Source organism: Chlorocebus sabaeus, chromosome 23 (assembly GCF_047675955.1).
Source record: "Chlorocebus sabaeus isolate Y175 chromosome 23, mChlSab1.0.hap1, whole genome shotgun sequence".
Lineage (NCBI taxonomy): Eukaryota > Metazoa > Chordata > Mammalia > Primates > Cercopithecidae > Chlorocebus > Chlorocebus sabaeus.
In genome coordinates, this window is record NC_132926.1 from 41,797,117 (window position 1) to 41,822,104 (window position 24,988).

Genomic DNA, 24,988 nt, shown 5'->3' on the forward strand with positions numbered 1-24,988 from the left:
AAATAAGAAATTAGAAAAACAGGCCAGGTGCGGTGGCTCACGCCTGTAATCCCAGCACTTTGGGAGGCCGAGATGGGCGGATCACGAGGTCAGGAGATCAAGACCATCCTGGCTAACAACGTGAAACCCCGTCTCTACTAAAAATACAAAAAAAAAAAAAAAAAAAAGCCGGGCGTAGTGGCGGGCGCCTGTAGTCCCAGCTACTTGGGAGGCTGAGGCAGGAGAATGGCGTGAACCCGGGAGGCGGAGCTTGCAGTGAGCCGAGATCGTACCACTGCACTCCAGCCTGGGCGACTGAGCAAGACTCCGTCTCAAAAAAAAAAAAAGAGAAATTAGAAAAACAGCAATAAACATAAAGAAAACAGAAAGAAGAAAATAAAGAGCAGAAATTAATGAAGTAGAGAAACATTCAGTAGAGAAGATCAACAAAGCCAAAAGTTAGTTATTTAAAAAGACTAATAAAATAGCCTTGCCGGGCGCAGTGGCTCACGCCTGTAATCCCAGCACTTTGGGAGGCCAAGGCAGGTGGATCATGAGGTCAGGAGTTCAAGACCAGCCTGGCCAACATAGTGAAACCTTGTCTCTACTAAAAAATACAAAAATTAGCCAGGCGTGGTGGTGGGCGCCTGTAGTCCCAGCTACTTGGGAGGCTGAGGGAGGAGAATGGTGTGAACCTGGGAGACAGAGCTTGCAATGAGCCGTGATAGCATCACTGCACTCCAGCCTGAGCGACAGAGTGAGACTCCGTCTCAAAAATAAATTAATTAATAAATAATAAAAATTTTAAAAATAAAATAGCCTAACTTGCAAGAGTAACCAAGAATCAAAAACAGAGAGAAGTAAGAAAACCATAACTAAATATGCTACAGATATTAAGCAGGTAAGAGTTATAATAACTTTATGTCAATAAATATGAAAAATTAGATAAAATCAATAGATTCCCAGAAAAATACAATTCACCAAAGATGGCTGAAGAAGAAATAAAGAGCCTGAAAATTTAAAAATTTGAATCAACTTAAACTTTCCACAAAGCAACCTCTAGGCCCCAATGGCTTCACCAGTGAATTCTTTGAGTCAATAGAAAACTGGATAATTGAATTATGGTAGAGTTATACACTGGAGTGCTACCTAGCAATGAAAACAAACTACAGCTACATGCATCAACATGATTTTTGTTTGTTTGTTTGTTTGTTTTTGAGACAGTCTTGTTCTGTTGCCCAGGCTAGAGTGTGCAGTGGCGTGATCTTGGCTCACTGCAACCTCTGTCTCCCGGTTCAAGCTATTCTCCTGCCTCAGCCTCCCAAGTAGCTGGGATCACAGGTATGTGCCACCATGCCAGGCTAATTTTTATATTTTTAGTAGAGACGAGGTTTTGCCATGTTGGCCAGGCTGGTCTGAAACTCCTGACCTCAAGTGATCCACCCACCTTGGCCTCCCAAAGTGCTGGGATTACAGGTGTGAGCCACCATGCCCAGCCCAAGATTTTTTTTTTCTTGCTTTTTTTTTTTTTTTGAGATAGAGTCTCACTCTGTTGCCCAGGCTGGAATAAAGTGGTGCAATCTTGGCTCACTGCAACCTATGCCTCCCTGGTTCAAGTGATTCTTCTGCCTCAGCTTCCTCAGTAGCTGAGATTACAGGTGCGTGCCACCACACCTGGTTAATTTTTGTATTTTTAGTAGAGATGGGGTGTTACCGTGTTGGTCAGGCTGGTCTTGAACTCCTGATCTCGTGATCCGGGAGTGAGCCACTGCGCCCGGCTTTTCTTGTTTCTTCTTCTTTTTTTTTTTTTTAATTTGAGACAGGTTCTTGCTCTGTTCCCAAGTCTGGAGTGCAGTGGCATGATCATGGCTCACTGCAGCCTCGACCTCCTGGGCTCAAGTGATCCTCCAGGCTCAAGTGATCGATCCTCCTGCCTCAACTTCCTGAGTAGCTGGGACCAAAGGCATGCACCACCACACCTAGCTAATTTTTTTTGTTTTGTGTGTGTGTGGAAATAAGGTTTCACTCTGTTGTTCAAGCTGCTCTGGAACTCCTGGGCTCAAGCAATCCTCCCACCTCAGCCTCCCAAAGTGCTAGGACTACAGGCATGTGCCACCACACCCAGCCAAAAATTATTTTTATATGTGTAAAAAGCTATTTCAAACTGACAAATACTTATTCTGGAAAGACTGGTTTTTTCTTTTTGCAAGCTGAAAAGAGTTCCCTGATGGCCCTTAGATTCTGTAAAAGAGAATCTGGGAGGACAGAAAGTTCAAAATGTGAAGCACTTCGTGGCTCAGGACCTTTTAATGAGTAGAGAGTGAATGGGGCCTGATCCGTCCCTCTGGCTCACCAGCCTTTCCTAAATGCACAGCAAACATGCTTGCTTCCTGCCACTCTCCACCCTCAGGTCAGGAGGTAACTGAGGTCTTGGCAGCTGCCCTTCAGTCCTTCCCCAAGCCGACTGAGCATCTGGAAGTTAAGCCAAAGGCCAAAAGTGTCCTGACTTCCTGAATAAGCACCTGTGAACTAAGAGAAGACATGGTGAGGCCAAAGCAAGTGCTCAGGGGACATACTACTGCAAAGAACAGAGCAAAAAGAATGATAAGAGATAAGGAGCGCCCAGGAGATCTTGTTCAGGGCCAGACAGTGAATTCCCCTTTCTCTCTCCAGTCCCCCAAATTTCCCATTGCAAGTGTCAGAGGCTCTTAGGTGCTTCTTTTTGTTTGAGATGGAGTTTTGCTCATGTTGCCCAGGCCTGAGTGCAATGGTGCAATCTCGACTCACTGCAACCTCTGCCTCCCGGGTTCAGGCAATCCTTGTCTCCAGTAGCTGAGATTACAGGTGTCCGCCACCACGCCCACCTAATTTTTGTATTTTTAGTAGAGACAGGGTTTCACCATGTTGGCCAGGCTGATCTCAAACTCCTGACCTCAACTGATTCATCTGCCTCGGCCTCCCAAAGTGCTGGAATTACAGGCGTGAGCCACCGCACCCAGCCTGGCTCTTAGGCTCTTGGGCTTGGAGAAGCATGAAGATGAGGGTGTTCTATGGCCCAAAAGAGAGATTTTTGTTTTTGATTTTTTTTTTTTTTTTTTTTTTTTTTTGAGACGGAGTCTCACTCTGTCACCCAGGCTGGAGTGCAGTGGCACAATCTTGGCTCACTGCAACCTCTGAAACTCCACCTCCTGGGTTCAAGCGATTCTCCTGCCTCAGCCTCTTACAGGCATGCACCACCACACCCAGCTAATTTTAGTATTTTTAGTAAAGACAGAGTTTCACTATGTTGGCCAGGCTGGTCTCAAACTCCTGAACTCAGGTGATCTACCCACCTCTGCCTCCCAAAGTGCTGGGATTACAGGCGTGAACCACTGTTCCCGGCCCCAAAAGAGAGTTCAGCTTTTTAAGGGCAACCAGTTCCAGGCTTTTGTATATGCTGTGGCCTTGCTTAGAATATTTTCCTTCCACCTAGTCCTGGCTTGCTCCTTTTAAAACATTTTTTTTGGGCCGGGCGCGGTGGCTCAAGCCTGTAATCCCAGCACTTTGGGAGGCCGAGACGGGCGGATCACGAGGTTAGGAGATCGAGACCATCCTGGCTAACATGGTGAAACCCCGTCTCTACTAAAAAATACAAAAAATTAGCCGGGCGAGGTGGCGGGCGCCTGTAGTCCCAGCTACTCGGGAGGCTGAGGCAGGAGAATGGCGTGAACCCGGGAGGCGGAGCTTACAGTGAGCTGAGATCCGGTCACTGCACTCCAGCCTGGGCGACAGAGGGAGACTCTGCCTCAAAAACAAAAAACAAAAAAAAAAAAAACACGTTTTTTTTTTGGAGACAGGATCTCACTATGTTGCCCAGGCTGGAGTGCAGTGGCTATTCACAGTCATGATTATTGCACACTACAGCTTGAAGTCCTGGACTCTTGACTCAGCCTCCCTAGTAGCTGGGACTACAATTGTGTGCTGCTGTGCCCAGCTGCCTGGCTAGCTTCTATTCATTATTTGGATTTCAAATTATGGACCATTTCCTCGTAGAAATGGAACACCCACCACCCAACCACCACCACCCCACCTTCACCAACTCTCACCACTCCACCTTACTGTTCTCTAAGAAGAGGTTAGAAGCCCTGCTCCCATGCCATGCCCTGTTCTTCCCTTATCAGCACTATCCCACTCTAACAGTTGTCTGTTTATTTGTCTACTTTCCCACTGGGATTTAAGTTTCCTGAGGTCAGGGACCATGACTGTCTTACCATCTCTACCACCAAGATACTACATGACAGGTACTCAGAAAATGCTTGATATATGGATGAATAAAATAAAGGAATGGCAGAGAGGATAAGTGATAGAGATTTCCTCCACAAGTCTAGAGTGTGGTTCTCAGCAGCCTAAGAGAGGAGCCTTCCAAGCAAGGGAAAGGAACACCAGGCTTTCTCCTCCCTTCCTCTCCTTCCCACTCCTTCCCATTCTTTTGCCAGGGCACCGCCCCTCACAACATCCATCTCCACTTCTCATTTGGTGTGAGTTTGAACTCTCTCTACTGACCAAACTTCAGAACCACAGGGAGCCAAGCCTAGGCACCCTTGCCAGTTATTCTTCACTAGGAAGAGACCCTTCTAAACCCCAGCACCCCCAGTCTAGGATTCCTAAGGGACTGGAGTAAGGAGAAAACAGGGCTGGTCAACACACTGGAGAGTTCCAAGTTCTAAGCCCACACCTCCCATCCTCAACATCAGGAGCACTTCCCTCACATCCTCACCTCATGCTGTTTCCTGGGGTCTCCACTCCCAGACTCCTACTCCAGCTAATTCACAGAAATGTTGATTTCTGGAGCCTTTGGCTGATACATCAGCTCTGACTGTGGAAGACAGATCCCAAGATGGATTGAGAATAGATAGAAAGATAGTGGAAAAAAAAAAAAAAAAGACAGATAGTGAGAGACAACATAGAGGAAGGGACCCACTGACTGGATATAAACCCACAGTGAGACAAAACAAAGATCAGAGTTGAGAAAGACAGCCCACTTGAGCTGAAGCCTCAGCCCTTTCCACCCACATCAAGGGCCCCTGTCCTATGAAGAAAGATTTCCTTCACCCCTTCGGTCTGCCTATGTGTCCATACACAGCTAAGGGAAGTGACTGTTGATCAGATCTGCAGGCTTAATGGAGATATTATTTAGGGACAGCTCCTGGACAAGAACGCTCTCCCAAACCCCGACACATTCTCCTGAGAGGACCCAGCCTGGAGCTCACATCTTCACTGTCACTTCTACTGAATGAGTGTTCTGGCTCCAGCCCCTTCTCAGGGATGCTTCTCTCCTCCTCTGGCATCAGCTCATCCAGCCAGAGGAGTTCCTGTGGTGAGAAGACCCTCTCCAGGGCCTTTCGGACCCCCACAAGGCCCAACAACTGCAGGAATAGAAACATGGCCCAGGCCTGTCAGCAACATCAGTAGGAACATTAATAATAACACTTCTTGAGCACTTCCTATGTGCTAGGCATTGTATATCAGTTTCACTGAATGCTAGCACATTCCTATGAGGTAGAATAATTATTCCCATCATACAGAGAAGGAAACTGAGACCCCGAGTGATTAGTTACTTCCCAGAGGTCACACATCTGGGATATAGTAAGCAGATTGGTTCTACTGCGAAGCCTATGACTCTTAACTTCCTCAATAAGAACGAGGCCAGAAGCCACCTATGTTATCACCTCACTGAGTAATAAAAGTGTCACCATTTCCTCTACCAAGACCTTAGATTTCTTCTGGGTTTTATGTTCTTACCTGTGGCTGATCACTCCAAAGAGGTTGGGAAAAGAGGTGAATCAGGTATCCCAGGACTAGCCCATACATAGGTATCACTCTGCCATCTTTTTCTTTGTCTTAGGATTCCCAACCAGGGAGAGCCACAGCGAGTGAGAGGGGAGATTCTTCCTCTCAGGGAGGCCTTGGCCACCCTTCCAGGCTCAGAGTCTCCCAAGACCCTCCAGGACACAGCCCAACCCTGCCTCAGGTTACCATGAGGGGGAAGATGATGGCTGCAGGGGTAGACTTGATTATCCAAAGTAGCCCCAGACAGACAAGCTGGATGGCTGTGAAGAGATGGACCCTGGTCAGAGGCACATGCCTCAAGAGTAGCAGGTCTGGCTGGTGTTTTGCTGGCATCAACAACAGCTTCACTCTCTTAGTGAACTAGGGGAACGAGAGGAAGAGAAAAGCAGGGCACTCAGGTAGCCTGACAGGAGGGTGTTACTGATAGCTATCATAGCCCAGCACTGGGAGCAGGCGGGAAGCATGGCAGCTGAGCCCCTGAGCCCAGGAGAGACAGGAAAAAGAGAGTAAGAGGGGAATTCTCAAGTGTAGACAGGAGATGCCAGCAGAAAAGAAAAGAGGAGTGGGGTTACTAGGCAATTTTGTTCTTTTATGTTTCTCTTTTTATTCTTTTTTTTTCTTTTGTTAGGTGATTTTAATGGGCTCACCTGAATGCTGCTAAGTGCTGCCACCCCCATATACAGGAAGATGCCATAGAGCACAGGCATTGGGATGAACTGGTAGAAAGAAGCAGAGAGTTAGCAAAGTTTACCTCTGCCGACCTCCCAGATGCCCCAGGATGCCTAGATGTCCTAGATCCCTCTAGCATCTAGCATCTAGGTCTGCCCAGGCCTTGCCTTTCCTTTCACACTCTTCTTTTTTTTTTTTTTTTTTTTTTTTTTTTTTTGAGACGGAGTCTCGCTCTGTCGCCCAGGTTGGAGTGCAGTGGCTGGATCTCAGCTCACTGCAAGCTCCGCCTCCCGGGTTTACGCCATTCTCCTGCCTCAGCCTCCCAAGTGGCTGGGACTATAGGTGCCCACCACCTCGCCCAGCTAGTTTTTTGTATTTTTTAGTAGAGACGGGGTTTCACCATATTAGCCAGGATAGTCTCGATCTCCTGACCTCGTGATCCACCCGTCTTGGCCTCCCAAAGTGCTGGGATTACAGGCTTGAGCCACCGTACCTGGCCCCTTTCACACTTTTCATGCCTGATCTGATTGAATCCTCAAATCAATCAGATGAAGTAAATGTTATTATTGCCTCATTTTACAGATTGGGAAATTGAATTTCAGAGGAACTAAGTAACTTTGTCCATTACTTGACCTACCACTCCAATCTTATCTATCACATTTCCCTCTGTTCTTTGTGTGCCCACTATACTAACTGCTTTTCCTTCCCTCAACATGCCCAAGTTTGTGCCTACCCCTTGCAAAGCCTTTTACTTTGCTATTCCCTCCACCTAAAATGCTCTTCCCCCAGACTTTCTCATGACCAGTTTATTCTTATTACTCATGCCTCATCTCATGACACCCTGAAAGGTCTTCATTGACTTTTTAACTTCAGGCCCAATCTAAAGTAGCCCCTGGCACTCTTAATCATCTTATCTTCTTCTATTTTTCATAGAAGTTATCACTATCTAAAGTTATCCTATTTTCTTGTTTTAATTTTTTTTCTTTTTTTTTTTTTTTTGAGATGGAGTTTTGCTCTTTCACCCAGGCTGAAGTGAAGTGGCTTGATCTCGGCTCACTGCAACCTCTACCCACCAGGCTCAAGTGATTCTCATACCTCAGCCTCCCACGTAGCTGGGATTATAGGCACCTGCCACCACGCCCGGTTAACTTTTATATTTTTAGTAGAGACAGGGTTTTGCCATGTTGGCCAGGCTAGTCTCGAACTCCTGACCTCAGGTGATCCACCCGCCTCGGCCTCCCAAAGTGCTGGGATTATAGGCATGAGCCACCATGCTTGGCCTCTTGTTTTAACTTTTAAAAATCTTTCTCCGGCCAGGCGTGGTGGCTCACGCCTGTAATCCCAGTACTTTAGGAGGCCGAGGTGGGCGGATCACGAGGTCAGGAGATCAAGACCATCCTGGCGAACATGGTGAAACCCCATCTCTACTAAAAATACAAAAAAATTAGCCGGGCGTGGTGGTGGGCGCCTGTAGTCCCAGCTTCTAGGGAGGCTGAGGCAGGAGAATGGCGTGAACCCGGGAGGTGGCGGAGCTTGCAGTGAGCCGAGATCGTGCCACTGCACTCCAGCCTGGGCGACAGAGCGAGACTCCGTCTCAAAAAAAAAAAAAAAAAAAAAAACCTTTCTCCTTTCACCAGATTGCAAGGTTGGAAGATGATTTCTTTTGACTACCATTATATCCCCAGTACCTAGAACAGTGCTTGGTATATGGGTTTTTGTTTGTTTTTTGTTTCGGGTTTTCTGTTTTTTGGGGTTTTTTGTTTGTTTTCTTTTGTTTTTTGAGACAAGATCTCACTCTGCCCAGGCTGGAGTACGGTGTCACAAACCTGGCTCATTGCAGTCTAGACCTCCTGGGCTCAGTGATGCTCCCACCTCAGCCTCCCAAGTAGCTGGGACTACAGGTGCACACCACCACGCCCAGCTAACTTTTGTGTTTTTTGTAGAGATGGGATTTCGCCATGTTGCACAGGCTGGTCTCAAACTCCTGAGCTCAAGCAATCCGCCCACCTCGGCCTCCCAAAGTACTGGGATTACAGGTGTGAGCCACCACACCCAGCCTAGCATATCGTTTATGCTCTGTAAATGTCTGTGAATGAGAGTCACCCAGTTAGTAAGTGGCTGATCCAGTCCATCTGGCTCTTTCCGTACTCTACTCTCACCCAGCTTCCATGACTTTTCCCTTCCCTAACCTCTTGTCATCCTGCCAGTGACTCTTGTCTGACATTCTCCACACCCTCCTTGACTGCTTTGCTGTCTTGGCTTGTTGAGCCTTTCTGCTATTACTTGTTACTTAATTTTTGCTCGTGTGTGTGTTGCTGGTAGGGGCTTAGTTCCATATTTCTTTTCAATATTCCACCGACCCCTACTTCTCCCACGTGCCTAGCAGTCTCGCATATGGCAAATATTCTATATACCTCTGGTGAAGGAGAAGTGAAGGCTTTTTGCCTCAAAGTTTTTCTGGGGTCCCTTTTTTTTTTTTTTTTTTTTTTTTGAGACAGTTTTGCTCTTGTCATCCAGTGATCACCACTCACTGCACTCTCAAACGCCTGGGCTCAAGTGATCCTTCCACCTCAGGCACACACCACCATGCCCAGCTACCTTTTTTATTTTTTGTAGAGACAGGGTCTCCTTATGTTGCCCAAGTAGGTCTCAAACTTCTGCACTCAAGTGATCCTCCCACCTCAGCCTCCCAAAGTGCTGGAATTACAGGCATGAGCCACTGCACCTGGCCTGATCATACTCTTAGTCTGATCTTACTCTTAGTCTTACCTGATCATACTCTTAGTCTCAGGTTTGTTGATCTTTGTGTGATCTTACCTGATCATACTCTTAGTCTCAGGTTTGTTGGGAGGCTAGAGCAAGGGTAGCACTTAGACCCTAGGGGATGGTGGTGGCACACCCACACCTTGCTCCACTGGGTAAAAAGCCCATTGGATAAGAGTTTGGGTTCTCAGACAGATCTGAAAAACTGGCTCTTTTGATGGGCTGTTGCAAGTTACTTTGCCTCTTTAACCTTCGGCTGCCTTATTTGTAAGGTACATATTCCTTTCAGGGTTAATGTGAGGATTAAATGAGACCATGTATGGAGAATACTTAACAGAGCACCTGGCACACTGTAAGTGTTCAACTAGTGTCAGTTCTTGCTGTGCTCCTATTATTACTGCACTGACCCTGATCCTGGCTTGTATAACAAAGGTACCTTGAGCACAGGTGCCAGGAAGATGGAGGCTCCTGTAAGGATGAACACCACCAGGCCTGTCAGCCTCTGCTCCCTGTGGGGAGAGGGAAGAGTTAGCTGAGGTCTTGGGGAGTCCCTGGGGTACCCAGACTGGAGATCCTGGCTGAACACCAGTACAGACCCTAGCAGCAAGAGGAAACTAGAGGAATACCCCAGTAGGTCACCTGGAGGGATGAACCCTTAGCTTGATGTGAAAAATTGGTGGAGAGGAAGGGGCAGAGCACTTCAAGGTGAGAGTCCCAGACCTCTCCATCAATTCAAGTTCATAGTTGCTCCTCATTTTTTTTTTTTTTTTTTTTTTTTTGAGACGGAGTCTCGGTCTGCCGCCCAGGCTGGAGTACAGTGGCCGGATCTCAGCTCACTGCAAGCTCCGCCTCCCAGGTTCCCGCCATTCTCCTGTCTCAGCCTCCCGAGTAGCTGGAACTACAGGCGCCCGCCACCTCGCCCGGCTAGTTTTTTGTATTTTTAGTAGAGACGGGGTTTCACCGTGTTAGCCAGGATGGTCTCGATCTCCTGACCTCGTGATCCGCCCGTCTCGGCCTCCCAAAGTGCTGGGATTACAGGCTTGAGCCACTGCGCCCGGCCTCTCATTTTTATTTTGATGGAAAATTAGCAATGTTTACAGTGCCATAAAGACTTACATTTCACAATTTATAAAGTTGATTTCATATACTTCAGATACTTAGACTGTGTTTCCAATGGTTCCAAAATTGTTTTTATGATGGATTCCTTTGTAATTTCTACATTGAGTGAGGATTATTAGGTGGCACCTGACCCTCCACTTCAGCCCTGGCTGCCTCTACCTTTGCATTGATGATGCTCCTCTTGAGGGCCCTCCCAGTCCCCATGGCTGAGAGAAGAGAGGGGAAGATCTGACTTACCCATCTCAGAGCCCAGAACTCACTCATTGTGCCACTGCAGTGCTTGTAGGACACCAGTTTAGAATTAAAGCTGCCCAAATAACTCTGCCATGTTCCCCATTGCCCTACCTTGCAGCCCACCTCTTACTCCGCTTCCTAAATACTGCCCTCACCTGATACCCAGGAAGTTGGGAAGCTCCCCAGGGGCACAGGCTCTGCTCTCTCTCCGAAGACTGTCCATGTGAGCCAGGGAGATGACAGTGGCTGAGACATACCAAGGCAGTCCAAGCACTGATGTGAGTAGCATCAGCACAGCCACACAGAAGAGGTCCAGGTGGAAGCCAGCTCCCTTCTGCAGGTAGTGGTGGGGGCAATGAGGATGAAGCTAGTCCAGGCCCTGGCCCTCTGTCCTCTGAGGTAGGATGGGGGAACGTAGACTACCCTGGAGCTTCTGTCTCTTGGTCTAGGGCCTTGCCCAGCAGTCCTTACCTGCAGTCTGTATTCCACGCGGTTGAGGATGACCGCTGTGATCTGTTGGTCCATGAAGATGAGGATAGACAGCAGCAGGGCAGGCAGGGCAGCTGCCACACTCCACCACCACGGGTTGGTTCCAAAAGGTGACACCAGCCAGCCACGCCCAGGGAGTGTGGGCTGGTGGAGGGCATTTCATGGACAGGTTGGAGAGGGTCTCCCAAGAGCATCTCACCTACACACCTCAACGTTGGCATTCTTCCACAACCTGCCCCCACCCCAAGACACTAGATGCTAGTGGGGTGTATGTGTACAGCTGGTTCAAAGCATCCCAGTGCTTTAAAAGACAGCAGATGGAAGGAGACCAGCCCTGAGGTCAGGCTGGAACCAGGGGCTCTGGACTTTGGTTCAGGGTCCCTCCCTCCCTGGAAGAGAAGGAGGTGGCAGATGTGGCCTGCACACACTTCTTGATGTACAGAGCCCTGCTCCCTAGAGATCCCTCTTCCCCTATCCTGGGTGGGGCAACTCAGGCTCAGACCTGCCTTGATCTGAGGCAGGGACAGGGCTGGGTGTGTCTGCGTCAGCTCTGATTACAAGCATATGTGTAGGGGAGGGGGCCCCAGTTGCTGCCCCAGTTGGAGTCCTCCCTGCTCTCCTGTCTTGGAGGAATTCGGAGAGGAGGTCTCCAAATGCACAGGCAAAGTCTAGAAATCAGTGCTAAGCCTTGTCTACACACTGTCATGCCCTGGAAAGGGAGTTCCAGCTTTCCTGGATCAGAGTAGGCAATAAGGGGTGCAAAGAAGAGAGTGAGGAGTAGTGGGGTGGGCAGGGCCATGCCAAGGGTGGGGAAATCCCATAACAATAATAGCTAACATTTATTGAGGACTTGGTATGTGCCAGGCATGTGGTAAGTGCTTTCCATTGTGATCTTCTGTAAACTCAAAACAATCTACGGAATAGGAACTATTGTCATTTTATTATTTCCATTTTATAGATTAAGAAATTGAGGCTTAGAAATGTGCATTAACTTGCCTGATGCATAGCTGGGAAGTGGAAGAACTGGAACTCAAACCCAGGGCTGGCTGATCAGAACCCATTCTCTTAACCCATACCCTGTAATAATAGCTATCGTGTATTCTCTGTACTCACGTGTCTGCTGCAGTACTTCGCTGAATCCTCACGACAACCCTGTGAGGCCGTTATTATTACTATCTCTAGTTTATGAGTGAAGAAAGAAGCTTAGAGAAGAGAAGTGTGGGAATTATGCATTTTCCTTTCCCATGGTCTGCTGGCCCTGCTTTCCCCTATGGCCCCCCAACCCTATTCCCTGGCTCTCACCTTGAACTCTCTGGGCACCATGAGCTTTGGTGTGGCTAGGCCCAGGAAAGCATCAAGGCCACAGCCTAGCAGGATGGCCAGGACTGAGGAGAAGTCGCTGAGCCCTTTGCGCACCTGGCACACAGTGGACACTCAGTCAGGTCCAGATCTGCCATCCCTCTTTTTCCATACCACTTCCCACTTACAGATAGGACCCAAAGCTTAGAGTCAGGCCTCTCCCACAAAAAGAAAGGTGACACTCACCACAGAGGGGAAGAAGCGGCTGGTCTTTACACACTTGAGGGCCATAGCAAAGAAGAAAGAAGTAAGGAAGAGGAGAAGGGAGAAGAAGGCAATGTCTGGGACTGTATGACAGCCAGGGCCACGAGGCTGGCCTCCCTGCCGGGTACACTCAGGTGGCGGCAGCAAGGATGCATTGATCAGGCCTAGGTCCTGTACACAGGAGGGTCGAGGTGGGGTTACAGGCAATGGAGTAAATGTCCTGCTCTCCCAGACCCACTTCAAAGGAGGAGGGACCCACAGAGATACCAAAGGCCCAGGATGGGAAGTTCCCAGCTGTAGGAAATGGCTAAGCCACACTCACCTATGAAGGTTTCCTTAACCTATGGGTAGGAAGAGCTAGGAACCACCAACTGACTTGGTCTCCACCCTTTCCCTCCTAGAACCTCCCAGGAGCAGTCCCTCACCATGCTTACGATGTCATCTCTGTCTTTTGGCCTTGTCCTTATCCATTGAGAGTCATTTCCTGGGAAGCAGAGAATAATTCAGATGTATGTTCCCTCCCCTGGGAACCTTCTCCAGCCCCATAAAATTCTAATCTGATGGGTCCAGCTGAACCAGAGTTCTTAATTGTGACTCATCTGTCTGCTGACTCTATCACTACCAAGTGTGTACTGCTCAGGACATTGTCTCATGCCCTCATCCTCTCAAATTCTCTACCCATCTGCATCCCATGTACCAAGCACTGGACCTGGCCACAGCAAATGCTCGGCAAATGTTGACAGAATAAAGTAGTATACAAATCTGTGTGTTTCCACCAGGGCTAGAACTGGTCTTGTTCATGCCTAGCACTGATAGAAGAACATGTAGAGAGGCCATTTCTTCCCAGTCCTGGTGTTGCCTTCCATGTGGAGGGATATATGCAAGTGTAATACTCTAAGCCTCTCTCCACCTGGCCGGCCACTCTCACCCAGAAGAGCAGTGATATATTTGATTGGTGATTTCAGGAAATGAAGCTGGGCATACCTGGCCCTGCCCCTTTCTCTCCCCTCACTCGAGTATAAGCTGCCTGTTTGATGTATGTGTTTAGCTCTGCTTCCCTGGGGCAAGATAGTCTCAAACCAGTGCTTCCATGACTGGTGGGTAAGTCTATTCAATTTTGGCTTCATCATTAGGAAGCCCATTCACCCATAGATATAACCCATGTTCCTCTATCAGTGTAGTCAGAAAGGAAGACGATATTGGGCCTTCTGTTGTCTTACTTCTCAATTGATTCAGAACCAGAGTGGAAATAGTACTGCCAGTTATTGGGTAAGTATGCAGCATTTTGCTGAACTTAACCAGGGGGGATAGTAAGGGTGCAACCCCTCCCCTTCCCTACATCCTTCTTCACCTGACCAAGGTCCCTGTTTCCCTTACCCACCTCCTGGGCCTGGGTATTGGCAGAGGCACCCATAGGTAGAGGACCCAGGCTTCTGGATAGGATAGGTATGGGTCAAGTTCAGCATTTTGCCCACAGCATCGTAGATGAAGATGAGGCTGATGAGGGCACAGAAACCTTCCTCAGTGAAGCGGGTGAAGTAGCGCACCAGAACACTGGCCTCTGTGGCCACCAGCACCAGGCAAAAGGTAGCCACCCAGATGCCCACCCATAGGCGGAAGGGCAGGTAGTCCAGGCTGTAATCTCTGTGGGGATGAGAGACAGGAAGGCTTAGCAGGGCTGTCTGCTTCCCACTAAACCCAGGTCAGGTATCCCACAACCGAAACAGATAGCTCCCACCCTCTCCTATTCACCCAGCCAGGAGCAGACTGACCATGGCACTAGTGAGGATCTGGTGATGGGGGTAGCTCTCCTACCTGCTGAAAGAGAAGAGCAGGCGCTCAAAGACCAGCACTGGCCCAGTGCTGCTCAGGATGGTGAGGGGCTGGCCTGCCATCAGGCAGAAGGCAGCTCCTGCCACTGCTGTGCCCAGGAAACTTTCCAGCACTCCCTGAAAGCCAACAGGGGCTCAGCACAGGACCCTGAAGTCCTCACGACAGGAGCCCAAGCTTTGGGAGAGCCTCCTTAACTTACCCATAGTCCCAGGGGAAGGGAAGGACTAGGAGACACCAAGGCTTGTGCCTGCCCCCAGGGGCCCTACCCACCTGGGCACCATCAGTGGCATCTCCCAGCAGACCCCCGAAAGTGATGGCATTAGTGACAGTGGCCAGGTAAATGTAGAGTACCGCCGAGAAGCATTGGAGATGCAGGGCGTCCAAGAAATCGCTGGGGTACCATGGGGCCTTCCTGCGCACATCCTGGATAAGGCCCCCAAACAGCCTCCCGCCCGAGGGTCGTCAGTAATCCAGGTTTTCACACTCCACACCCACATCCCCGCTACCTTCCCTGTGGCCGGGTGAGCCCCTCCCACAGTGAGCACACACCTCAGTTTCCCTGTGACTCCTCCCCTCCCCAGGTCACCTACCCTTGCTTCCTCCCAGCTCGCCTCACCTGCCAGTCCGCTGCAACTCCGGGCTGGGTGCGTGCGGCCCATGGCGGGGCCTGTCCTCAGCCGAGGTCAGGCGCGGGCCGGAGGGACCTCTGATCTCCCGCTGTTGCGAGGGAAGCCTGAGGAGGAGGGGAACCCGAGGTTGGCTAAGGATCTCTAACCGGTCCGGACTCGGCCCAGAGCTGGTGGCGCCCTGCCCCCTGGCGGCTGCTCTTGTCTCTGCTGGCGAGGGGACCATGGCGACACTGGGGCCTCAAGAAGGTCCAGGTCATATTGCGACCTGTAGAAAGCCAGGCTCAGCAGGGAAGGTTTTGTTCAGGTCTCTTAGCGAGAGAAGTCCAGCAGAACTCCGAGTTAGGTCTGCCTGACTCCAAATCCAAAGATAGGTCCCTATCTCCTTCCTGGGACGTCACCCCCCCTCAACAATGGAATCAGACCCAGGGCTTATGGGCAGGAATCTGTATGGGATGATGGCTCCCAGGTACCTTTTGTGCTGAGATGGCAGACACTTGGGCGGGGGAATCCGGGCTGTTGGGTCCCACCGACCCGGGGGAAGCACTGTCACCTCCTCTAGGAACGCATCCAGGGCTGCCAGAAGGTCATGAAGGTTGCTGGCCCGACGAACTGACCACTGGAATTGCTGAGGATGGGGACACAGAATGGGTGGTAAGTGCAAATCTGGTCTCTTACATGCATTTTCATAGTGTCAAAACTAGACACAAGTCACAGAGGCAGACAAGTCATTCACACATTCCTTTATGCATGCATTAATTCATTCATTCAGTGGGTATCTATTGAGTGCCTATAGTGTGCCAGCACTCAGCCAGTAATGGGCTGCACTAGGAGACAAGGAAACTTCAGTCTCATTGCTCACTCTGCCTCATCGCTGTACTTAGGCACACATACAGAGTCCACACACTCACACAAACCCATGCATGCATGCATGTGTGCACATACACACAGGCATGTGCGCGTGAGTGCGTGTGCGCGCGCGCGCACACACACACACACACACCCCTGTTTAGCTCACCGGGTCACTGAGGAGGACAGCTGCTGCCCGTCCCATCTCATGGTAGCCCTTTCCCAGCATAGGGGGGCCCAGGAGAAGGCAGAAAAACCTGAGGAAGGAACCAGGCCCCAGAGATTCACAGGCTGCTTTCCCACAGGGCAGCCCTGGCCTCTGATGCTCAGCTCTGACCTATCAGCTCCCATAAACACACTCATTTGCACACCTACCATGCAGTTCTGACCACTACTCTCTCCCCAGACCCCTAAGCACCATCCTCCCCACAGCCTTAGGGAATCAGACTGAGACCCTCCTTCCCCTCCCCAGTAAAGATACTTCTGGGCTCTGGGATCCCTGACTCCCACTCACTCCCAAGTAGCCTTACCTGCTTGGGAGGGACACCTCAGTAAGGGACCCCAGTACCACAGGATCCCGCAGTCGAACAAAGGCTCCCAGTGGCTGTGCCAGGAAGCCCAGCTCCCCTGCCAGCACAGTCCCTGCCTCGGCTCCTGGAGGCAGCTTCTGTCTCAGGGGGTTCTGATACTGGATGGGGGTTCAAGGAGACACAGAGTATGAAAGGTTATTTGGGGAGGATAAGATCTCAACTGATGAGAAATCCAGTGGAGAGTAGACTTTTGTTAATTTCTAACCCCTCTCCCAGCCACTGGAAAGGGACCCCAAGGAAGGGCCACAAACCTGTTCCCTCAGAGGGGCTTCCTCATTGTCAGAAGCCTTTCTTGGATGAGTAGAGCCTACAAAATAGGATTATGCAGTGATTAAGACCACAGGCTTTGGGGTGGATCCACCAGGATTCCCTAATTACTTTTGCCACTGACAAGCTGTAAGAATTAGAGTACACCCTTCTCCACTCTGAGCCTCAGTTTTTTCATCACTAAAATGGGGATAATTGTGGTACTATTTACAGGGTGGTTGTGAAGATCAAATGAAATACTGCGTGTAAAGCTCTTGGCATAGTGCCTGCCAAGTACATCTCTTCACAGAGCTCTCTTATGATTCTAGCCCCCTGAATCTTCTCCCCACAACATTACCACAAGTTTCCTCTTGATCATGAGTCCTGGGTTGGAGCCTGAACTAAGCCTGGGCTACTTCTAGCCCTGGAAGGTGCAGGGGAGATCTGAGACCCTGCCACACCAGGGTCTTGGTCCTGGGCCCAGGGAGGGGCTCTCACCCCAGCAGGGCCTGGTGCCTGTGGTCTGGTTGTAATGCTGGGGTCTCTGCAGCAGCAAGGCCTGCAGCTGCCCTCTCAGCTCTGGGCTCAGCGACTCCACCCTGGTCACCTGCTCTGGAGAATGGATTGGGGGTTATCTCCTTCCTGAGAGTTCCCTGCCCCACACTCTTCCCCTTCTCCCTCTGCCCAGACCCGTTTCCCTTCTGGGAGTCTCAGAATGCCAGGGCCAATGAACTTGCTCCTCCACCCTGCTTTTCCATGTCCACCTGTGACAAGGGTAGGCAATCCTAGGAGGGGTAGAGGTGGGCTCTGGAAGATTCCAAGACTTTGGAGGGGAAATCCTGGGGAAAAGGCATGGCTACCCAGGCCCTTCCTACAAAGGCTCCCAGCCTACCCACAAGCTCCAGGAGGCTCTGAGCTGGGCAGTCCAGCAGTACAAGGCCCTCGGCCAGCAGGCTGCGGAGCTTCTGGAGGCTGGGCAGTGCCAGGGTGGGCACATGAGGGGCACTCCACCGGCCTGCAGCCACCTCCAACTTCTCCTCAAACAGTACCCACCTGTGATGAAGGTGGGTAGAGGTAGACAGTGTTATTAGGGGCATTTCTCCCATGTCCAGGAGCAGAGATGCAGAGGAGCTAGGGAAGGCAAGGCAATGAGGGTATCCTGGGCCCAGTGGTATGAAGTGTTCCCCCCACCCCTGGCAGTCACCCTTCATCTTGGGTCTTGGGGATCTCAAAACTAGACTGCAGAAGAGGCTGGGCATCATGGAAGGTAAGACCCTGAAATAATGGAACACAGCTGGGAAAATCCTAATTTGGGGCAGCCCCACAAGAAGCACTGGGGGGCATATAGGAGGCTCCAGCTGGAGAAGGGGAAGGATCCCACAGAACTGGCCTGCATCCAACTTACCTGCCTGTCTCTCTCCACTCCAGTGCCTGGGGCCAGCCCAGCAGCTCATTCAGCTGAATGAAGAGCAGAGGGTCTTTGGGTACTCCCAGTTCCTTGCTCTCTGTGTCTGAGGGGCCATCAGGGCTGGGGCCGGTGCCAGGGCCAGGGTTGCTGTCCAGCTCCCCTGAAGGAATATTTCTAGGAGTACTGGAGGCTTCACACTCCTCCTGGCCTGGCAGCTTCATTTCCATGAGGCTTGCACAGAGTCTCGGAACCAGTACCGTCTGAGGTTCTGAAGCCAGGGGCCCTCTGACTGGTTGCATTTATAATGCATCCCCCACTGCAGCACAACACAAACAGAACAAGGCCTGCTGACTCCAGAGCCTACCGGTCACCTACTCTCCTACTTGCTTCCCCCACCCTCTGCTGGCATAAGAGTATTTGTAAGACCAGCCTGGCCTTTCCCAGGCTCTCCAGAAATGCCCAACCTGGGGCCAAAATGTGTATGTGCATTTCCTGTGTTAACAGGTCTGATCCCACTGTGTTTTGTGTAAAGAAACAGGAGTAAATGATTGGCCTGGGCCTGAGGACTTGGTACCTCCAGATTTTGCTGCCTCACTTGTATCAAATATAAACACCAAACACCCAGGACTGTTTTGGGTGTCACCAACACACCCCTGGGGCCACAGATACACCCATTTGGACAAACAGGGACCTAATAAATAATTGAGTCTATGGAAGCCAGACAGGGTAAAGGAGATAGCAGGCAGAGGCCCTGCCCATTAAATGGGATAATAATGGAAGACCTAGTGCCTGAGTCTTAAATTCTTTTTTCTTTTCTTTCTTTCTTTCTTTCTTTTTTTTTTTTTTTTTTTTTTTTTTTTTTTTTTTTTTTTTTTTTTTGAGACAGGGTCTCTCTCTCTTACCCAGTCTGGAGTGTAGTGGCACAATCACAGCTCACTGCACCTTTGACCTCCTAGGCTCAAGTGATCCTCCCACCTCAGCCTCCAAGGTAGTTGGGGCTACAGGTGCACGCCACCACACCCAGCTAATAAGTCTTTTATTTTATTTTATTTTATTTTATTTCTGAGATGGAGTCTCCCTATGTCGCCTGGCCTGGAGTGCAGTGGTGTGATCTCAACTCACTGCAACCTTCACCTCTCGGGTTCAAGTGATTCTCCTGCCTCAGCTTCCCAAGTAGCCGGGATTACAGACATGTGCAACCACACCTGGCTGATTTTTATATTTTTAGTAGAGACAGGGTTTCACCATGTTGGCCAGGCTGGTCTCAAAAACTCCTGACCTCAGGTGATGCACCCGCCTTGGCCTCCCAAAGTGCTGGGATTACAAGTGTAAGCCACTGTGCCTGGCTGCCCAGCTAATGAGTCTTAAATTCTTTTGTCCAACAACACCTTGAAATTCCCCAATTTAGCTGTGTCCCTGGGATCTGCCCTTGTAACTCAGCCTTCCAGTGAGGATAGAGAGGAGCCCACTAGGGGGTGTGAGTGAAGGAGTTCCCGGAGTTAAATGAGCAAAGGAAAATGTGGTCCATTATTAGCAAATCCTGTTGACTCTATCTTCAAAATATACCCATAATCCAACCACATCTCCCCACCTCCAGCACTGCTACCCTGATCCAAACAACCATCACTTCTCACCTGAATTATTTCAGTAGCTTTCTAATCTCTTGCAATAACCCCCCTGCTTCCACTCTTCCTCCCTTGCCCAAAGTCCATCCTCCACACCATACATGTCCTTTCAAAAGGCAGTTGAGCCACATTACTCTTCGGTTCAGTACTCACCCAACACATTCCCATTACTCGAAGAAGAAGAAGAGGAAGAAGAAGAGGAAGAGGAGGGGGGGAGGGGGGAAGGGGAAGAAGAAGAAGAAGGGGAAGAAGAAGAAGAGGAAGAGGAGGAGGAAGAAGAAGGAGGAGGAGGAGGAGGAGGAGCAGGAGCAGGAGCAGCAGCAGCGGCAGCAGCGGCAGCAGCGGCAGCAGCAGCAGCAGCTCCTTGTCATTGGCCTGCAAGATTCACACCCTGGCCCCAGCCCACCTCTCTGACGGCATCTCACACCAGCCTCCCCTCGCTCACTCCTTTCTAACCACATTGGCCTTAGTCTGTTCTGCAAAACCTGTTCCTGCCTGAGGGTCTTTGCAGGATCTATTTTCTCTGTAAGGAAAGCCTTTCCCCCATATCCTTACATGACAGTCTGTGACCTAGGTCTCATCTCAGACGTTAGCTACTCGCGGAAACCTTCCTTTTCCATCCTATCCTAAGTTTCTCTCTTGGGTCACTCTCCATCACATTTCTGTTTTATTTTGCTCCTAGCAGTTACCACTACTAGTAACTGCCTCATTTATGTATCTGTTTATCATTTATTGCCTGACTGTCCACGCACACGCACGCTGAAATGCACAGTCCGTGGAGCAGGTATCTGTCTTGGCTGCGGAGCCTAGAGCGGCGCCTGGCACGTAGTGGCTCTCAATAAATATTTATTCAATGAGAGAGCATACAAAGGGCGGAGCTGAGAAAAGAGCCGCGCTTCTCCTGGAGGCCACACGAGGGCGCTGCTCCCCACAGACCAGATTGCTAGGGCCGCTTCCTTAGGTTCAGTGGCTGCGGACCTGCCGGGGCGCGGAGATAGAGATGCCGAGATGGCAGGGAGGGATCCTATATCCTCATCCTTGCCCTGGCCCACCGCGGAATGGCCCGGAGGGATGGGGGGTTGGGGAAGCACAACAGGATGGGGAAGGGAGGGCCAATCAGGCTCATCTGAATGTAGGTCAGCCACACCCCACATATTGAATACCAAGAATCCATCCCCTGAGAAAGGGGACCCAGGCCAGCCCTCCCCAGAGCCTCACATCTGGTCCAAGGAGGTCCCAGGGCAGGAATTAGAAGAGTATGTCACTATATTTCCAGTTGGGGAGGGGTGCTGAGTCTGAATGAGAAGGTGGTTTCACTGCCAGGAGGAATAGAAACTGGCCTAGGGCCTGAATGGGCCTTGAACCCCTGTGACCACTCCCTTCAAGAATGTGCCCGACATTAAGGACAAGTGACTCAAAGGAGCCTGAGGGGGATGGGAGCAAGGATTTGGCGTGAGTACCTCCCCCACATGCACATACACACATGTTCCCTTCCCACCCAACTCCTGCCAAAGTTCAGAGTGTGTATCCTTGCCCTTTCTGTGGCCCCAACTACCCTGGCTCCCAGTGCTGCCTGGAGTAGTGGGCCACCATGCCTCCACCCTCTCCAGGTCTCACTTCCACCTGTGGACCTGAGTGCCCTGAGCTGGGTAGGCTGGTGAGGGTTGGCCCGTGGGCACCAGTGGTCTCCCAGACAGGGCCCAGGGAAGGTGTGCTGTGTGGATGAGCAGTGCTATGTGGGTGAGCAGCCCTGTGTGTGGCCGCTGTAAAAAACCCTGGCCTAGGAGTTCAAAGACTGGTTCTCACCCTGGCTTAGTCACAGACTTATCGGATGTCTTTGAGTAAGACCCTTCCCTTCTCCAAGGCTCCATTTTCTTACATGTAAGTGGAGACAGTTGGGGTAGATTATTTCCAAGGTTCAAAGCATACTTTCATGCAGTACACTGTATCTTAAGGGAGAGGAAGTGGTCTTGGGAATAGGATGCTTGGCTTGCTCACTTTCGGCAAGCGGAGAAGAGGTTTATCTTTGCTGAACCTAAATTTTCTTTCTTTCTTCCTTTCTTTTTTTGACACAGGGTCTTACTCTGCCATCCAGACTGGCATTCAGTAGCAATGATAGCTCACTGCAACCTCAAACTCCTGGGCTCAAGTGACACTCCTGCCTCAGCCTCCTAAGTAGCTGGGACTACAGGCACGTGCCACCAAGTCTGGCTAACTTAAATATTTTGTAGAGGGAGGGGCTCATATGTTGCCCAGGCTGGTCTCCAACTCCTGGGTTTAAGCAATGGCTTCCCATAGTGCTAGGATTACAGGCATGAGCCTCCATGTCCAGCCCCTTACAAGGTTTTCAACACTTTAAAAAAAACAAAACAAAAAAATATTATTGGCTGGCCACGGTGGCTCACACCTGTAATCCCAGCACTTTGGGAGGCTGATGTAGGCCGATCACCTGAGCTCAGAAGGTCTAAACCACCCTGAGCAACATGGCAAAACCCCATCTCTACAAAAAATACAGAAAACTAGCTGGGCATGGTTGCACACGCATGTGCTAATAGCTACTCGGGAGGTTGTGGTGGGAGGATCGCTTAAGCCCGAGAGAGGTTGCAGCTGCAGTGAGCCCAGATGGTGCCACTGTACTCCAGCCTGGGCAACAGAGTGAGACCCTGTCTCAAAACAAAACAAGACAAAAACAAACTTATTGTTTAACTCATTTAAAAATAATATATAAATTAATATAAATTAAAATATTTAAGGCCGGGCGTGGTGGCTCACGCCTGTAATCCCAGCACTTTGGGAGGCTGAGGCGGGCGGATCACAAGGTCAGGAGATCGAGACCACAGTGAAACCCCGTCTCTACTAAAAATACAAAAAATTAGCCGGGCGCGGTTGTGGGCGCCTGTAGTCCCAGCTACTCGGGAGGCTGAGCCAGGAGAATGGCGGGAACCCGGGAGGCGGAGCTTGCAGTGAGCCGAGATCGCGCCACTGCACTCCAGCCTGGGCGACAGAGCGAGACTCCGTCTCAAAAAAAAGAAAAAAAATAATAATAATAATAAAATAAAATATTTATTAATGTGAGTCTAATTATAGATTCACAAGAAATTGCAAATCTCCAGCTTTCATCCAGCTTCCTCTGGTGGTAACCTCTTTCATGACAGTAGTACAATATCAAAACCAGAAAAATGACATAGGTACTATATTATTAAATAGACTATAAGCCTTAATCAGATTGCATCAATTTCTGTATGCACTCATTTGTGTATGTGTGTAGTTTTATGAAATTTTATCACATTTATAGGTTTACTTACAACAAGCTGGGCAAATTGTACAATTTCCTTAAGCCCAATTTATAAAACTAGGGTGTTAATATTAACTTCCTCAGAGGAGTGTTATGATAATTAAGAGATAATGTGTATAAAGTGCATAGAAGCTGGGCACGGTGGTTCATGCCTGTAATCCCAGCACTTTGGGAGGCTGAGGTGGTAGATCACGTGAGGTCAGGAGTTTGAGACCAGCCTGGCCAACATGGTGAAACCCTGTCGCTACTAAAAATACAAAAATTGGCCGGGCGCGGTGGCTCATGCTTGTAATCCCAGCACTCTGGGAGGCCGAGGCAGGTGGATCATGAGGTCAGGAGTTCGCGACCAGCCTGGCCAAGATGGTAAAACCCCATCTCTAATAAAAAATACAAAAATTAGGCGGGCACAGTGGTGCCCAGCTACTCGGGAGACTGAGGCAGGAAAATCGCTTGAACCCAGGAGTCGGAGTCTGCAGTGAGCCAAGATCACGCCACTGCACTCTAGCCTGGGCAACAGAGCACGACTCTGTCTCAAATAAATAAGTAAATAAATAAATATACAAAAATTAGCTGGGCGTGGTGGCACATGCCTGTAGTCCCAGCTAGGCAGGAGAATCGCTTGAACCCGAGAGGTGGAGGTTGCAGTGAGCCGAGATCATGTCACTGCACTCCAGCCTAGGCAACAAGAGCGAGACTCAAAAACAAAAAACAAAACAAAACAAAAAAAGGTGCTTAGAGCAATGCCTAAAATATAGTAAGCACTTAATACATTTAAGCTTTTTTTATTCTTTTTCTTTTTTTTTTTTTGCGGGGGGGAGACTGGGTCTTGCTTTGTTGCCCAGGCTAGGGTACAGTGGTGCAAACACAACTCACTGCAGTCTCTACCACTTGGGCTGAAGAGCTCTTTCCATCTCAGCCTCCCAAAGTGCTAGGATTACAAGTGTGAGCCAGCATACCCAGTGGCTTTCTTAAGAAGAAGCATGTTTTGAAAAGTGACTTAAAATACACAAATATCACAAATATTTCATGTCTGTTACAGAGGAAAAAACCAGAAAATGCCCATAGGAGAAAAATGCTTACAAAACATAAATTTTTTCATCATACCCTCACCCAAAAATGACCACTGTTAATAATTTTACTCACACCCAAAATCTGAAGTATACTTCATTATCCCCATTTTACTAGTAAGAACACTGAGCCTCAGAAACATTAAGCAGTTTGCCATGGTCCCTGGGCCTGTGAGTCAGGAGCTAAGGTTTAATGCACACTCTTGCCTGGAGGAGCTCAACACTGGGGGAAGCAGACAGGCACATGAGAATTACCAATCCAAGGTAGATTGGGATACCCAGCTGCTGCCAGGTACTGAGCACTTGCTGTGTTCTAGGTACTACCTTAGCACTGCACAGATTATCTCAGTGAGGTAATCCTAATAGTGAAGCCCTCTGAGGTAGGTATCATTCCTACTTCTGAATGAGGAAACTGAGGCTCAGAGAGGTATCCTGCCCAAAGCAGAGCTAGGAGCGGGTGCACCCAGGGTTCAAAACAGGGTCAGTCTGATGCCTTGGCCTGAGCTTCAGAGCCTCTGCTCTGAGGGATGCAGACAGTGTGCTAGGGGAGTGTGTGTTGGGTGGAAGGAGTCTCTCCACTTGTAGCTTTGGACTTCTGTGAGCCCAGAACTTGAGTGCCCTTCCCTGATCCCCTCTTAACCCAGCCCACCAAGATCCAACCACAACTTGGAGTGGGCTCTGATAGCTGGAATCTGCTTCGACTCCTCACAGTGCCCACACTCCTTCACAAAGGTGAAGGCCGTTGAGGGAGAAGAGGATGAGGTGTCAGAGACATCGAGTCTGCAGGATGAGACCACCTGAGTC

The 24,988-nt window shown here is 49.8% G+C and overlaps 1 protein-coding gene across 1 annotated transcript; it reads right to left on the reverse strand.

Annotated features, from left to right (window-relative positions):
• Positions 1 to 1,416: 1,416 nt before the first annotated feature.
• Positions 1,417 to 18,978, reverse strand: SLC4A9 (solute carrier family 4 member 9). The gene is made up of 22 exons (XM_038007328.2): positions 18,195 to 18,978; positions 17,682 to 17,920; positions 17,288 to 17,401; positions 16,795 to 16,850; positions 16,484 to 16,641; positions 16,123 to 16,210; positions 15,578 to 15,732; positions 15,095 to 15,211; positions 14,749 to 14,923; positions 14,461 to 14,594; positions 14,027 to 14,289; positions 13,071 to 13,129; positions 12,628 to 12,816; positions 12,385 to 12,498; positions 11,065 to 11,226; positions 10,749 to 10,927; positions 9,677 to 9,749; positions 6,456 to 6,524; positions 5,995 to 6,168; positions 5,229 to 5,384; positions 4,736 to 4,834; positions 1,417 to 2,508 (listed from the first exon to the last, which is right to left on the reverse strand). The coding sequence occupies exons 1-21, from the start codon at positions 18,494 to 18,496 to the stop codon at positions 4,781 to 4,783; spliced, it is 3,030 nt and encodes a 1,009-aa protein (XP_037863256.2). The 5' UTR covers positions 18,497 to 18,978; the 3' UTR covers positions 1,417 to 2,508; positions 4,736 to 4,780.
• Between the last annotated feature and the right edge of the window lie 6,010 nt (positions 18,979 to 24,988).